The sequence below is a fragment of the Centruroides vittatus genome, unplaced genomic scaffold (assembly GCF_030686945.1).
Source record: "Centruroides vittatus isolate TY-2023 unplaced genomic scaffold, ASM3068694v2 scaffold_712, whole genome shotgun sequence".
Lineage (NCBI taxonomy): Eukaryota > Metazoa > Arthropoda > Arachnida > Scorpiones > Buthidae > Centruroides > Centruroides vittatus.
Genome location: NW_027122715.1, coordinates 1,701,839 through 1,718,957, shown reverse-complemented (window position 1 = coordinate 1,718,957; position 17,119 = coordinate 1,701,839). Strand labels below are relative to the sequence as shown.

Genomic DNA, 17,119 nt, shown 5'->3' with positions numbered 1-17,119 from the left:
CCTCCACGCGAAAACAAGGGGGGAAGAAATGAAGACATCTAAAATCTTGTCAGGTGTTGTTTCTATATCTTTAGGGTGTGTGCCGCTTTAAAACTAAATGGACTGCACGGTGGGTATCCGAACACATAAGGACTCGACGCTGAGATCGCAGTAGGGAGTATTTGATCACAACCTCCTTTTAAACATTACTTGCCCTTCCATTCAATCTATCTTATCTAACGTAACGTGTATCGAGCACCCAGACGGTATTCGTTGGCAAAGGGAAAGGGTTGTAAATTCATAACTTCGGCGATAGAATTACGTCCTTATAATGGTCATATAGGTGTAATTAATTAAGTAAGGTTTAAACCCGTTTGCTCTCTCTCGTATTGGTCGTCTCCCCTATGTTGAGAGATATGGAGGTGCTCCTGAGAAAGCACTGGTTGTAACGACGAGATTTCGAAATCTCTCTTTCTCTCTACGACCGTTTGATCGATTTTATTTCTTCTTTTTTTTTCGGAATTTTAAATTTCACCTTCTATTTCATAGGCGGAGTAGAAAAATCCCTTTCTATTATTCATACAAGAGCGACTATTTCAAAGGAGTTTCTAGTTGGACAGACAGTTACAAAATCTATCCATCTGTGTTGTAGTACTTTCTGCCGCTGGGAACTCTGTAGTTGCCAGCAGAGATCAAAACTACCGAAGAAAACATCTGTATATCATCGATTGTTTAGACTTTGGGTCCTTTCGCTTGGTTGTCAAAGGATGTTGCATGTTTCGTCACCGATATTTTTTAACCGCCTGAAAAATCCATACCTTTACAATAATTGTTTAATGTTAAATATAACGTAGGAAATTTTATACCCGTTAAAATTATTAAAATAATTATAAAACTTTATTTAATTCGATAAATATATTTTAATTACTAAAAAAATTCAAAAAAAAATTACTTAACCTTCTTACCGTTCGTGGCGCCCTCTAATAGTATAAAATTGAATTATATTGAATATCTCCAATATTGGGTAATAAAATGATTACGTTCTTTATACGTTTTAAAACGATTAATTAGCAACATTTTTTAAAAAAATAATAATACCCCGCACTCGTCCTACTAAACTGTGACCGAGAAAAATTCTTCTGGATAACAATCTTCTCTACGGGAGGTGTAGAATGTTTATGATAGAATGGAAGAAAGAGCAAGGTGCCGAGTTAACTTAAATATTTCAGCAAATTTCGGTGCCATTATCGAAATTACAGAGTTGTTAGATCGCGTGTTACGAGAGAAAATCCTAGAGTATCCGCTGACACGCTTCTGTCGTCTCCTGTACGAAAAACGACGACTCAATTTTCCGATGCCAAAACGCAAACTCGCACTTTTGACCTTGGTTAAGACAATTATTGGAAATAGTCGTCTGGGAAACCCACCATTTCTTTTTTATTTTTGTTTTTTCCCTTCCCTTCTGTATCGAACACTACCTTTAATTCGAGCAATAGAGAGAGAGAGAGATCCGTCACACTTTAAGCTTCCGTGACGTTTGATAGAAGGGGGTTGACCACCCCGACTTATAATTCATTTATCGCGTGATTAAGACATCTGTTATTAAAGTATAATTGAACAGACGGAAATTTCCTAATTTATATTCGGGTTATAAATGCAAATTTGGTGTTTTTTTTTTCCTTCACTCTTACTTTTACGTTATCGATCAAGATGGAGTTATATAGATATCAACGGTTGCTCTAGTACAAATTAATTAATTGGAGGCATGGAAGAGCCGCCGTTTTGTCGAGTTTATTTGTTCGAAATGGTATTGTTATAATTTAAATCTTACTTTTCTAGACAATATTTCGAATCGTTCGAGCAAAAATCTTAAGTAAAAATTCGATATTTCTAGACGATTTATTCGTATTTTAACAATTTCTGTGAAATTTGCATAAAGATTTTAAACTGCTGCATTTAAAAAAGGAAAATATTTCTGAGAAAATCTGTAAGCTACTTTAACCAATCTTTAGCTTACTGTAATATAGATTTTTCCTTTGTTCACTTCGGGAATTTTCTGCAATTCGGCACACATTCGTTTCTTTATTAAAGTGTCTTTTAAGTTGCACTTTTATGTATTAATAGCAAAAAATAACCGGAGAAAAATTCTACGCCGTATATTATTACATTTAAAAAAAGTATTTTGTACAATTTTTGATGGAATTATCACGCGTAAAATACATTTCAGATGAGACGTTTGCATGCCTTGACATTACAATTAGTCGTCGTTTAGCGATGGAAGAATACTTGAAAAATGTATTAAATAACGAAGGAAATTTCTTTTATATTCGAGAACACACAAAAAAAAAAGCTTAACCGTTTAAAACAACCCTTTTATTAGTAATAATAGACGATAATTAAACTGTCGAGATAAAAGAATGAGTATTATAAGACCATGAAGTCCATTGTAACAACACGAAAAGAATGCCATATTTTAACAAGAAACAAATGTTAATGGGAGGATAACGTTAGAAAATAATTAAAGATGTTACTAATCATTTTGTTTCAACACAGAATTCCATGTATATAGGGATGTTGGCGTGACAATCAATCGTAAAATTCGAAATGTATAAATTTCGAATGCCTTATGGGCACGCCTCAATAGGGTCGAATTGGTACCATAGCAACCGGGATCCACATCACAATTTTTTTCCTTCTCGCCTTCTATCCTATCTCACGCGAGAATGGCCTTTCAATTTTGATTTATTTTAATCATGCGATTAACTTGTTTCGCTGATTAACGCTCTTTACACGTTTAAGATCCTTTAATGATATAAATTATTTAACTAAATAATTAATTATAAGACAAAGTTTTGATATATTGGATTAGAATCGTGACGTTATCCCGTTAAGGTTTTTTTTTTTCTTCTAATGTTTTCTTCTTTTCAGTATAAGTTTTGAAAGATTATTGTTTTTCAATGGACTATCAAGAGTGACATATAGAGTTTAGACAAGAATATTCTATTATTATTTTTATAAATTGATTCAAATTTCCATTTGAAATTATTTTTAAATAGTGATTTTTCCGTTCACGTAAACTTATTTTTCTATACACGATCTATAAATTATTCATTTTTGATTAGAAAAATGACAGAATGGTTTGCTCTATACGTAGAATTTCGTTATTCTGGGAATGTTTTCGGTTCTGTGCACAATCAGAAGTAAATGGCTTAATGATTATATAATGTCATTACGACGTTATGGGTGGACACGGGAGAAAACTAATGTGCAGGGGGCATAGAGAATCCGAAAACTTCCCGAATGACATCCTTCCGACCATCACGCTTGACGAGAAGCGAATAAACAGAGAAATGTCGATTTATGTTTCACAAAAATGCACATTAGCTTACTATAAAGTCTCTACAAGTGTTCGAGAAATGAGTAGAAATATGTCAAATCTTTTCACACCGTCAGACGTGACGAGTAACTGTACTAAGAAAGACCACAAGTAGAAGCGATCAGTCCCAGGAGAACAATGAAGGAATTACCAACAAGACATGCTCTATTGTTTCTCGAGTGAAACATTAATTTACGAGCTAGTGTATAACACCCCATCCTTCAATACTTAACAGCCTTAAATTAAGCATCTCATGTCGAGTTCTCGTGTGTATAGCACTCGTGGGATTCGTATCGGTCCAGCGATACTTCTTAGAATAAAACGTGTTAATATATCAAGCACAATTACTCTGCAAACAGCCCTCCTGCGAGTGTTTCAGCAACCCGTATGCAAGAGAATTTTAAACTTCATATTAGCGACTGCCATTTATTAAAAACATAGTAGAAAGAAACAAAAAAAATCAAGGAGTAAGAAGAAGAAGAAACATATTTATGAATATCCAAAAGTTAAAATTTTTAGATATAATTAGTTTTAAAGATTCGCGGGATAAAAATTGATTCTTGTAAATGTTGGTTTTCATCCTTGAGAAATTCGTTTTAATTAAAATTAAACAAAACCAAAGCCGATGGTCGTAAGAAAAACTGGAATATGCCATCAGGCGCGATTGTTTCTACAATGTTCGACCATGCAGAAAATCTAACGACGATGCATTAATCATCAAGCTGCAGCGATGCGGTCCCTTACATAAAAGGGGAAGATAGCAAAGCCGAAGGCGGGCTAAATGGTTGCAGAATGATGACGTGTGACGGATGATGGGGCGTGGGGAACGCGCATGTGCACTACTCGTTCATTTAACATGCCCAAAACTAACTTTTTGAACGCATTTTTGCGTCATTACAATAAGAAAAGTCTCGGGTGTAACGCGTTTTTCTCTCCGCCCTTTTCTAAACTCTTATTTAAGTTTTATCTGTCATTCGGCAAACGTTATACACGGGAAATTTTCCTATCTAACGACAAATCTGAAAAATAAAGTTATGTCAGATAAAATATTTAACTAAAACGATCATTAATATGAAAGTCGGTCTTAGTTCTCTCTCTCTCTCTCCATCTGCTTTTTCTAAAAGTTGATTGATTGTAACGAACAGATTCCTCTTTAGGGGTGTCACTCGAACTTCTGTTAAAGACAGATAAAAATTCCCTCCTCGCCCTATTTTCTATAAACGTAGAGGATTACCTCCATCGTTATCTGCCGTTTTTTCCGATAGACTTTTTTCGTACGTGGGGAATTTCATATCTCGATTCTTGGTCCGTTAGCCAATGTTATGCTTTAATTGATGCGAAAGTGTCCCAGAGGTAATTTTTCATGTTCTAAGTTAAATTTTAAAACGAAAATTATTAAGAAATATCCTTTTTTTTTCTTTACTCTTTTTGTAATCGCCGGAAAACCAAAATTGTTCACGTAAAATGGTACAAGAAACAATAACTATAATTTTCGTCTCAATCACATCAAACGGCATTTACCAAGTAAAGAATCTAAACAAAAGAATGTGGAAAAGATGGAGTCGCCGGCAATGTATGAAGCTTTCGTTTTTCTCAACGCTGCAAATATGGCATTTAGAGAAAAAGAAAAATGGAGCAGAAGGGTAGAGAAGATAAAAACGAAAAGTGGCTTCGATTTCCCGTCATCCGCCACAGTCACGCTCGCTGGTGTCAGTGTAACTAAGTATTACTTCCCTCCATTCACCCCTCCGAGCTCAGTGGACCGGTTGATTTAAGCCATTATTGGTGATGCATTGACTCCACCAAAGCTATGTGTGCTCAGTTTTTCACTCAAGACGTTTTTCAGATCAGAACGGATAGAAAAAAAATACAAAAAATAGGGATATATATATATATATATATATATATGCGAAAAAAATATCTTTCTCGTGTCACTTCTTAATACCCTGACCAACTTTTATAAACTAGATTTTACTAAATATCTATTATTTTTAAATGCCTTCTAAATAGTGTTTATTATCGTAGGAACTTCTTTTTTTCTAGGTTCTTTGATGATCTGTTTTATTTATAATACTTTTAAGTATGAGTCATGGAATAGTAATTATAGTTTTTAAACAAAGATCATGTTTGAGAAAAAGCAGACAAAACAAAACATCGGCTACCGGATGTACTATTTCATTAAACCTAGTACAGGAGATACACCTATATAAGGTTCGCAATTAGAGAAACAGGAAATTCGACCTGACAGATATGATTTGTCTGTACATCCTCTATATCTAGATCGTGATGATAAATCTATTTGTTTAACATGATAGCAGGAATTAAACGGAAATGTTTAAATGCACAGAGAATGCCCCCCTCCCCCGGTCCCCCTTTTTTTTGTTTTACATAAGTAAATTTTGGGTTTGGTCTCTCATCTTTTCTGATTAACTTCAACATCGATATGTCGTTTTTAACGGAGGAAAGTGGATATAGTTCTGGAGCCTATTGTATAACGCGCATCCTGATGAATACAACGTTGCAGTAGCGGTGATGGTGTTACGCTTGGGGTGGCATGTGGCAGTCACGCACTGCTGATTTTTAATTATCCATCGCTTCTATTTTTTTTTATCCCCCCTTAATATCTGTAGTTCACCCGGGCGCTATTTCTGACTATCAAATTACATTAATGTCTTCGAGGGAATTTGGTCAAAACTGACATTTTGCTGATAGTAAAAGAATTCTTCCTCTATCCCAGACGATAAGCAAATTGAAGTAGGTTGTAACTCTATTCATTTTTTTTTTTTTTTTTTTGTTATTTTTCTGATGGGGCTTTGGAAAAAATACTTAATGCGATATTTAATAGAGGATAGGAGTATATATTGCAAATTAGAAAAGGTTTTTATATCGTTGTCTCAGTAAATATTCTAGCGAATGAGGACGAAGTGGGTTATTAACATGTTATTGCTTTAGAAGGATGATTCTTATCTTTCTTTTTTTTTTATTAAGGTAGAAATTAGTCTACTCCCCATGAGACATCAATAGTATGGAAATAAGGTGCTACTTTTAGTTCCGTCGAAAAATCGATATAAAGGTAGCTTGCAGACTGTCGCCAACCTGCATCCCATCACTAGAAAACGTACGAAATTTGAAATGCATTCATTTACAGAGCATGCTCCCTTTCCAGTTTGGCTTTCGGGTACGCTTTTCTGTCATTCGAAAAAAGGTATTTGCATATCTGTAAATCTAATAAACCCCCGGAGTAGACTGATATCCTGAAGGATATACACATCTGTAGGGCAGAGAAGATTCTCCTCTGCTCCTTTTCCCAACTAGATTACTCTTGCAGAGTATGTGACTGAAGAAAATTAAATTCGCTTTCTGATCTATACAAGAAAATGAAGTTTATATTCGGAGATGATAGCAAATATTCTTTTTCTATGTATATATGCGCGTTGTATACGGGTGTATCTTCTTAAAAAAAAAAAAAAAAAGGTGAGTTTTAGTGTATGGCATAACTAGTAAACTACCTAGAATGAAATTTAAGGAATGTACGATATTTTTATATCCGATAAACTTAATCTAATCAATATTAACTTTATCCAAATTAAACTTTATCGTGTTTCGACTAACTTGTGCCATTATAGATAGATTTTTCTCAAAGTTCATTCGGATAGAAAACAGCTTATGTCAGAAAAACCACGGAGAGAGGAAGTAAATGAAATTAAAACGACAAGCTTCTTACGATGTTTCGATATTGAGAAAATAAAATTAAGGAGTACTATCTAGAAAGAAATGAGAGAAGCTACGGCTATAACATCACGTCCTCCCAGTTTGCTAAGCAAAAGTCATTTATCGAAAGCATTTCTGAGTGCGATAATGTAACTACTCCTCTGCGTTTTCTGTTAATTGGCTAATTTTTCAGGTGTCGCGAGTCAACTTGTCCAATTTACTAATAAACATGTTGATATATAATACATTTACCTACAGCTTTTTCGCACCAGTTATAAATATATACTTTGATCCTCTTCCCTCTCTCGTCTCAGTTTTACAAATTGGACACCCAAACCAAGTATAATTTATTGCTTTTAATGGGATTTATTTTTATTTCTTTTCGAAAGAAATTTAAAATCTCTATCGTAAGCTGCTCCTTTTTTAGCAATGATAGTTTAATTAACTAATTCTATCGAGCAATTGAAATTAAACACGATGACGACTTTAATTTTCCACAAAATTTGTTTGTAATTTTGTCTCTATGACTACTACTACTACTAGATTGAGATTGATGTTTCTACCGTTCTACTTTCGGTAGCTGTTTTATAAGGTACCTACATTAGTCCGAACAAACAATGTTTGAGGAAAATAATTTGTTACTGCAACGGTATAAACAGTAGAAAGTTGGAGTGTGGCGTGGACCGGTATACACACACATCCAGATCATTAATTTTGCTAGGTGTTCGCGCCGAAGGGTCACACCCAAACACGACTAAGTCGTTAATATTTACCGTCTTGATCATTTATTGTATCCGAACATAATAGTAGGAAACGACTCATCCCATTAGTCACCGGGTAATTTTATCCAATGCTTAGAGTTTTATAATTCAATAATTGTTAGTGGTCAACACGTTTTATTTACACAGAAATCCGAGTGTTCTTTAATAAATTACCGGGTTACAAATCTTTTTATTCTTTGTTATAAATAGACTTTCAGAAGTTGTCACGAAAATTGCGTGATTCAAACCATTGACAAACGGTCGACTTCTCGACTGAAGGGAGCCAAATTTTATGAATGGGTCTGCCTTCGTTTTTCCCTATTTGTGTTTAATGAAACCCTCTTATATAGTCATATATACAATATATATATATTTCGTTTCTCACGCTATTTCGAGTAGGCTCTTCTTGTTACATTGGAAATAAATATCTAAACGTATATTCCGAATCGGTCATGGAATATTTATGAATGGCACAATGGTGGATTTGCGTGTAGTTTTACCATTTCGCCCCCTTCTTTGTTGGCTTTCTGTTGAATGGGAAACGTTGATTGGGCCCTCCCTTTTTACCAGGTTGACTCATCTTTTGACCAGCTTTTTTCTTGATTGGCTCGCTTTTAATAATATACAAGAGATTATTACGGGGGGAGATCGTTTGAAGCTTTTTCTACTTAATAATCATTGTTCGATTATTGGCGAGAAGCAACTTTCTTATTGTTATTATATGTAATTTTTCAAAGCTCGATGAACTTTATTCTTTTCATTTTAACACATGAAAAAAGTATTGAACAGATTATAATATTTGTTACAGCTGCAATTAACGGAAAACGTTTCAATCATGCGAAATTATTTTAGTAAATAAATGCTCGTTGTACGTGAAGAATTATTCATTTCTTTATCGAGTTTATTAACGCCTTGAACAATTGAGTCGTCATTTGTTACAGGTAAAATTAACAAATCGAATTCGTTTACTTTCTATTCCCATTGATGGAGCGTTATTAAAACTGATCGAAATTAAAAAGAAAAAGGGAGAAAAAAATATTTCATTTTTAAGCACTGGTCTCATTATATTTCCCTAAAATCTACCTCAAAAAAAAAGAGAGTGGGCAGGTTCTTAATTGGAAACAATTGGAGCGTTATTTAAGGAAAATCATTTTTCGTAGAAAGCGTGTTCTACTTAATATGCTCATCGAGATACTTTATAATGAGTTCTAATCAGTCGTTCGTTATTCCAGACACAAGAAGAAAGTCCAGAATTTCTTGCCATGCAAGGATGACCACCAAGGACGATGTGACCTGGCAGGATCAAACGGGGTCACGTACGACGATGTACTGATCAACCACCATCCTACACGACTACCACCTCATCACACAGTACCAGACTCTCAAACACTAACTCCAATAGAGGTGAGTCGGAAAATAATTTAATTATAGCTATTATAATAACTTTCCCCTTTCTTTCGAACTTCTCTACTAACATATTACGCGTCACGATTTTCTCTCGGTTTAATTGATGCTTTTTTTTTTTCTTTCTTGACTCCATTTTGGAGCCTTCTCAACCTTTTTTTTTAATAACAATGAAAGTTACCAATATGGAGATTTAATACGACCTTGAATTTTCAACGTAAATCACATTTTATATAACCAAAGTAACGTGAGATTTCCCCATTTTATACTTTTCTAGTAATTCCAACTTTGACACGCTCTATTGTTACATTATGAGTAGTTGTTATTGATGAGATTATTATAGGAAATATGCAGATTATTTAAACCTTTCATAGAGAAAAGAAGCAGTTTATATAACTATTTTAATTTAATACGATACTAATAGAGCATGTGTTTGAGTTTTAAACAGTGTTCTTTAACCTTACAATATAATATAAACAATAACGCGTATTTGAGAATTAAACACTAGACGGTTGTTTTAAAGGTGTTTATCAACTGAAAGGAAATGTCTTAAGCTTTCTATTATATAAAATTACATCGTAAGAAGTTTTAGTAAATTAAATTTAATGAATTAGAAAAGATAATTTATTCAATTAAGAAAATTTAATATCATTTTCGTTAATTGACGGCAGATTATAAATCAAAATGAATTATTCGGTGACAAGGAGTAAAAGAAATATGGATTATAATACAATATAAATTTTATTTATATAATAAGTTTCGAAATACGTAATCTGTGTTACGCCATTAGACCGTTTAGGTAATTAAAAATTAAAAGGTTTGATGACTCTGGGGGGATTTCCCATCGAAGAAAATTGAATGCGGGGATTACCCTACATATATATATTTTTAAAATTCTTTTGCCTTGTTTGACTATTGTCTACGTATATAATTAAATGGAAATGGTAGTTTTGTGTACGGGTTAACTGCCATTTCGTGAAGAAGAAATTAATAAGCTGCATAGAATTTCACCGAGTTTGCACACTGGAAAATTTTCGCATAGAGTTTGCATTATTTTAAACCTATAATTATCTCTTTATACACGTAAAAAAAATAATAATAATTATAATTATAATATGCTTTCCAGTAGCCACAATATTAAGTTTTCCCACGCTATTGATACAGGATACAAACTCGTTATATTACTGCTCTTTCGGCGTATTAACGAAGGGTTTCTTTTATGGGTTCTTTTTACGAGTTCTTCCCTACTGCTAAGCTACCAACACAACGTCCATTTGCAGATTATCTTTTCCTTTAAAGTTGCAACTACAGATTATACACACTATATGACGTCATCACCTGTGGGTGAAAACGTTGCGAGATTAGAATTGGGTTGCATTGTTAAGCAGAAAAGTCTCACCCCCGACATTACGAATTCTCACTTTATAGCTCCCTAGATGTTACCGGCATAGAGCTTTGATAAGTTTTACAACTTTTGCCGCTAGCCAGGTGGTTAAGAGATAGAGTAAAAGGTGAACTAGACTAGCAGCTTCTTCCTTGTTTTTTTTTTACAGATTGTAAATAGCTACGTTGAGACCGCGATATTTTTAAAGAAGGATTGATGAGGAAGAAAACGTTAAACTTATCCCATCTCGATACTCCCTTTGAAATAGATTAAAAGCCGCTTTTGTCCGTATTTATAATTTTTTTTAATGCGTACAACCACTTTTTAGATTATTCATCACGCCTATTAGATAACATGCACCTATTTTCATTCATTTAAATAATAATAATAATAAAACTCGCCCATACATTTTCATGAAGAACATTTCCATTTGTTCCTTTACCTCGACTATACAAAAGAAAATTTACACAAGGATTATCTATAATTGCAATAAAAATTGAAGCCTATTTTTTTTTAATTATATCTTTTCTTAGCTAACAATTATTTTAATTTAAATAATTGCCACTAATTTATAAATCGTTGAAGAACACATTTTAAGTAGATTCTATTTATTATGTAAATCAGAATTACATTTGTTCTAATTATTTTACTTTTTTCTTCGAGTAATTCGGATTTTTCATCTCTCTCTCTCTCTCCCTTACTCTTCTGAGAATTTAAATATGATAATTATAATGAATTAAATTAATTTTAAAATATGTAAATCTGTTAAAAATGAAGAGGTAAATAGCTACAGTATGATCATTTCCCTGATGTGTATCGATGTGTATTATATTGAAGAAGTATAAAAAAGTTGGAATTGGTTTCATCTCTAAAACAATATAGAAGGGATAAAATGTTAGTTTTCACATTAAATGGAAGATTAAAACCGACCTTTTTCCTTTACTGAAAGAACAGATTTTCTTTTATTATAAAGACAAACTCTTAAGGTTTTCTATGGCCCAGCTTTCTGCTTCGACTATAAACCCCCCGTTATGACATTTCAAGCAGATTTATAGGTAATATAGATTTTTATTTTTTCATTATTCATATTGGCAAAGTTGCAAAAATACTTGCCGTCGTTTTAATATCTTTTAAAGTATTTTATTTTTTTTTTTAAATGATTTCAATCTTTGAGCTGTTACCAATAAAATTTTATCACTGGAAAATATGGGGGAAAGAAGTTTTAGTGCATGATTTATTAGTAAAGATGTCATTTTGCATAAGTCGAATTTCATACAGGTGAAGGCAGGACCTCGAGAATGTAACTGGAGCCAAGTACAACGGGTCCTTTATACTAGGTTTTCCCCCTTTTATTTAGCAAATAAAAACGTAGTAGTCTAAAGATTTTAGGATGTATTAACAAATAGTTAATAAAAATAACATTAAAACACTTTAAAGTTCATTAAAATTCTGCTAAATTCTCTATTTCAAATTATAGAATATAAAAATTTGACTTTTGAATCAAATTATAAAGGGCAGAGAGTGACATATGCGTAGTAAATTGTTAACAATAATTAAATTTGGCGATGATATCTTCTCGGAATACATAAATACCTTTGATAGCCTGTAATGTGAACTTACCATGTGCTTTCAATTAAGTCATAATAATATTGTAGTTAACCGCTAGCTTCTGTTACATTTTTTTTCCATAAAGTAGAAAATAATCGTAAGCAGCTGTAAAACTGACAGAATTGGAAGCGCGACTCTTGTTGAAACTTGAATTACGCTAGGTCTTAAATGATTTATTTATATATTTATTCTTCTTCCCTCTCTCAAACTGGATACTTATCCTTTAGAGAGAGGAAAAAAAAAGGAATCCGCGCTAAAAACCAGCATTCCATTCATATTTAGATGATAAATCTCTTCTAAATCGAGAAAACTGCAGTAAAAATAATAATAAAAGAGGTGTTTTAACACTTGCGATTTCAATATATTTAAATTGTAAAAAATGTAAAGTAGCCATATATAAGAGGTAGTCATGCGTGTTGGTATTTCAACGTGGTTGAGAGAGTTGGACACCCCTCTTATAGCGTCAGGACATTTTGACAATTCCAAAGCCGTACGGCTCCATTGTTAATGGATGTGTTGGGTACATAATTTCCTCTAATGGCACAGTAATTTTCGGTCTATAGTACCCACTGCACGTGATGAACTGTGTGTGAAATTTGTCTTCTGTCTTCTTTTCTCCCTTGTTCCCTCCCCGCTTGTCTGTACAGTCCATTAACTATATGGGGACATTGTGTTCATAATAAGAGGACACAAAAGACCAACATTGATATAAAACCCATAAGGATTACAAATCAAAATTCCAACAATGAAAAATAAAAACTTGCCTCTGGATTTCTTTTTTTTTCCTTAAAGTAATTAAGACTTGAAAAGGTTGATAATTAATAATTTTACATTGAAACTAAATAACTTTACTCTGAAAACATCCTTCGAGTTTAATATTCATTCTCCTTAGGGGAATATTTTAAAAGTTTCCAACATCTAACCTATACGTTAAAGAGCTTCTTTCTACTCTACTAATAATATTAATAAGATATTTTGAGTAGTAAAAAAGTTTATTTGTTTCTAGATTAATATTCTTTGCATTCCGTTTTACATCGAGTTGATGTTAATGGTGAATTAACATTTTAAAAAATTCATATCTGTCTACTAATTTCTTAATGCATTTTGCAGACTTGGGAATATCTTAGTGTTGATGAAAACATTCAGGATGGCGTTTTATCTTCATTAGAATTCTTAATTTTTAATATGAAAACTTTTAGCACAGTTGAAAAGATGGAGGGGCCGAAGTTGGATACGTTTAATACAGACGGAATTGCATACCATTTTGCAATTAAATCCGTTGAAACTTCTTCATAAAGATCGTTAAGAATTCTTCGATTTTTGATGAATCCTTTTACTATCTTTTTCTCAATAGAGCGAAGCGAAGTCCATTAACAATATTGCTTCCTTTCAACTAGAAAAGGACAGTCGGCGGTTGAGTGGGAAATCTAATCACATCTTTTTTTTTCTCTCTTTCCTTCCTCTTTTCCTTCCCATCTACTAACCTTCCTCGCCAACTGTCGTTTGAAAAATGACTCCGTCTGTTTGTATGGTAGAGTAAGGGTATCTTAGTTTGGCGAGGGTAGAGTTCGCACACCTTCTTAGAGGTCTGCTGTCAGGACAGAATCAATTTCACGTACCATCGGTCACGTGGGGAAAGTGTAAGGTTGCTATGACGACACAAAATTGACAAACTCCGTAGCTGAGCCCTTCTCCTGCCGAGTTTTGTCCCGAGTCTATTACAAGCTCGCTTTAGAAGTTTGAGTATCTTTCCTTCGAGTGTTTGTCGACGATAAGGCTCTTTCCGATGCACGCGAGTTCTTCAACTCCCTTTCTATTCCACTTTTTTTTTTCCTTTGACGTCACTCAGATTAAATTCGCTTAGAGGAAACCCGAAAAAACTTTTCGTCGATAACTTCAATAACGCGGAAATGGTTTATTTGCACCCTAAACCGAGTTTGAAGAAGTTGCTGTTCTGTGTTATACTTGCTCAAGGAGTTAATTTCCACAGTTCTAATTTAAAGGGAATATTTTCTCGAATTATTTCCACTTGATGGTTATATTTTCTTTATCGTTTAATTCCAGTGATTAATTTCAGATTGCTTTTACGCTCCGAGTGATGTCCTGCCGAATTGCTCTTTTAATAATCGACTAGGAATGGAGTCGGAAAAAATTATTTTCAACTCTTAATTGCGTCCTTAACCAGAAATTCTATCATTCGTTGCCCGATTAAATTTCTTGGGGCCTTCCTTCCGGGTTTAGGAAATGCGTGGATAATTCATTCCATATGTTTGTCTCCAATTTTGACTTCATCAGCATTTTCCTAAACTAGAAATATCTCTATTTGCAAAATTCTTTTAGCAATTATCTAACTTTTTCTTTTCTCTTTTTTATAGTTGCTGGAAGTAAAGTACGATAATTTCGGACCTACTCACTTGATCCCGTTAAGGCAAGGAAATTTTTATCCTCATCATCCTCATACTCATCATCATCATTCCGAACAACGAGGAAGATCCAAGAAGAATAAAGATCACTTTAATCCTATCTATGAAGAAGTGTCTGGTGGTTCCGAAGAAAGAGCAGACATTCGTAGCTATAATTCGGACGTGGAAGATAGCGAAGCCGAAGGGAGAACTATGGACAGTGAGGATGACTTTGCGGAAGACGAACTAAGTTTAGCGAGAGAGGACGGTAGCAGACCTTGTTCTGGAACTAGCAGTATTAGGGGATCCACTGGTGGAGATCTGTGCAGGGATGTGGGGTCAAGTGACGGAGAAGGAGGTGCCAGCGAGGACGGAGGAGCAGTGAGAGGATCCAGAGGTCTGTACAGAAGTAATTCGGGTCACGATACGTGTAAACACACGCAGTCTCTGGAAAGAAACAAAGATGGGCATTCGAGTGACAGCTTTCAAGCCAAACAAAATTATTATATGAGTAAAGGGATGTTGGGACCAGATTTAGCTTATCCCGACTTTGACAGAACGTCCAATGTACCATCTAGGATGTGCCATCCAGAAGAAGAAATGACTAATCCTTTGGACATTTCGGACCATCCAAATTCATATCCACAGCCTACCAATTCAAATCTGTCCCCAGTTTCTCCTCTCGGTGGATATACAAGAAATTCTCCTCCTCCCCCTCCATATGTTCCGGGGTTGACGTCACCAAGGCTATCTTCTCAGCCGTCCCGACGCAGACCTGTGCCACAATTTAGTACATTCCACCCAAAACTCCAACCCCAAGGATCCAACCCTCTTTCTCCTCTTTCTCCTGCAGAAAATATCTATTCGACAATAGACGACGAAGAGGACACTGAACCACAACAACAACAACCATCTAGTCAAAAGCATCTTGTGCCAACAGACAAGGAGCTACCGGAAGAACCGGAACCTTATGGGGATATTCGACCGGACTTCGAAACACGCATCGCAACTTGTACGTGATGTGGACCACTTTCGAATAACCCCTAAAGGAAGCAAGTGTTTATTTTTTAGTTTTTCTGCCAATCTTCGTGGTTGTGATCGTTGTCGTCGTACAAATTTTTAACGACGACTAACGATGATGCACCTGTCGATGCTGTGATAACGGTCCTTTTGACCCTTCGCCACCTCTTCATTTCTGCACATCACGCAATAGCATGGGTTAATCCATGCAATTAAAAAAAAAAACATGAAGAAGATCGGCAAATGCTCAATTAAGTCGTCCTCGGAGCGTTTGTTAATCAAGTATGGGCCCACTAATAGATGACGACGGAAGTATAGCAATAAAAAAAAAATAAAGTCATTTTTGGTCCTTTCTTGCGTTTAAATTAGGAACCACGTTTGCGATTCGCACTCTCCTTTATATATTATCTTTTTTCGAAACGGAAAATATCAATATGCAACCGATTTTATGAATGTTGTTAGAGAAATTTTAAAGAGTTGGTAGAATATGTATATCCCATCAATTAATATTATGCAATCCTGCCCTGTATAAGGTAAACCATTCCAGAAGATATGCTAATAAGAGTAATACAATAATAATAATAATAGTAATAATATAAAAAATGAGAAATTTTTTCAGTCAAAGCGCGTTATATTCTTCCAAGATTTCCAGAAGCAGGAATTTTAAAAGAGAAACATTACAGTTCATAAACTACACGGAGCTATTTTTGTAGACTTATAAAGGGGCTGAAAATATGCGAAAATAAAGAATATCTAAGAAGAGAAACCCTACAGTTTTTACAGACCACCGGAATAAAAAAAAAAATCCGAAATCAATAGAGGACGAAGGCGCTATAAGCGGAAAAGTTTTCAAGAAACACGAACATTTCGCGTTTTGTGGTAAAAATTTGTTTATCTTCTATATGGTGTTGTGTAAAACTGTGAAATTTCGTGCGGTCGTAATTCGTTTGGTTATTCCCTCGACCTCATAGGCCTACTACCAACAGGACTTTTACCAATTTGTCTGCAAGAATTTCAAATTTCCTCAAACAAAACAAACAAAAAAAAAAGCGATTTTGTGCGCTGAATTGACATGTGTACAACATATCAGCTTTTGACTTGTGTATTATTTAACTAAACCAACCGAAAACGGTGAATGATTGTAATAAAAAATATAAACATAACTTTGTGTTTTCAATGGCCGTATTATTATTATTATTATTTTTTTAAATCACTGGATCCGTTACTTCTTATTATATATAAGCTTATCGCTGAAATTTGGTTGACCTAACTTTGTTGACTGGGGCAGACTTTCATTTATTCTGGAAGAATAGCCAGAACTTATCTAGTTCTTAAGAAATGAAAGGTAGAAAACACATCGATAGTTCCATTGGTAGCCGCAAGGTGGCATTTATTGCCTTCTACCAAGCATCCCCGTCGATATATCCCTTGGGAAATAGCAACAACAACAATTGGTGATTCCACCAGTCGATGT

At 34.3% G+C, this 17,119-nt stretch overlaps 1 protein-coding gene across 1 annotated transcript in view; it reads left to right on the top strand.

Moving 5' to 3' along the window:
- The window catches only part of LOC136989611 (uncharacterized), a 51,305-nt gene extending 34,497 nt beyond the window's left edge, over positions 1–16,808 (top strand). Inside the window, 2 exon segments of the mRNA XM_067287829.1 lie at positions 9,060–9,231; positions 14,599–16,808. Coding sequence (XP_067143930.1) covers positions 9,060–9,231; positions 14,599–15,645 — 1,219 coding nt within the window. The 3' untranslated portion in view covers positions 15,646–16,808.
- Positions 16,809–17,119: the final 311 nt, after the last annotated feature.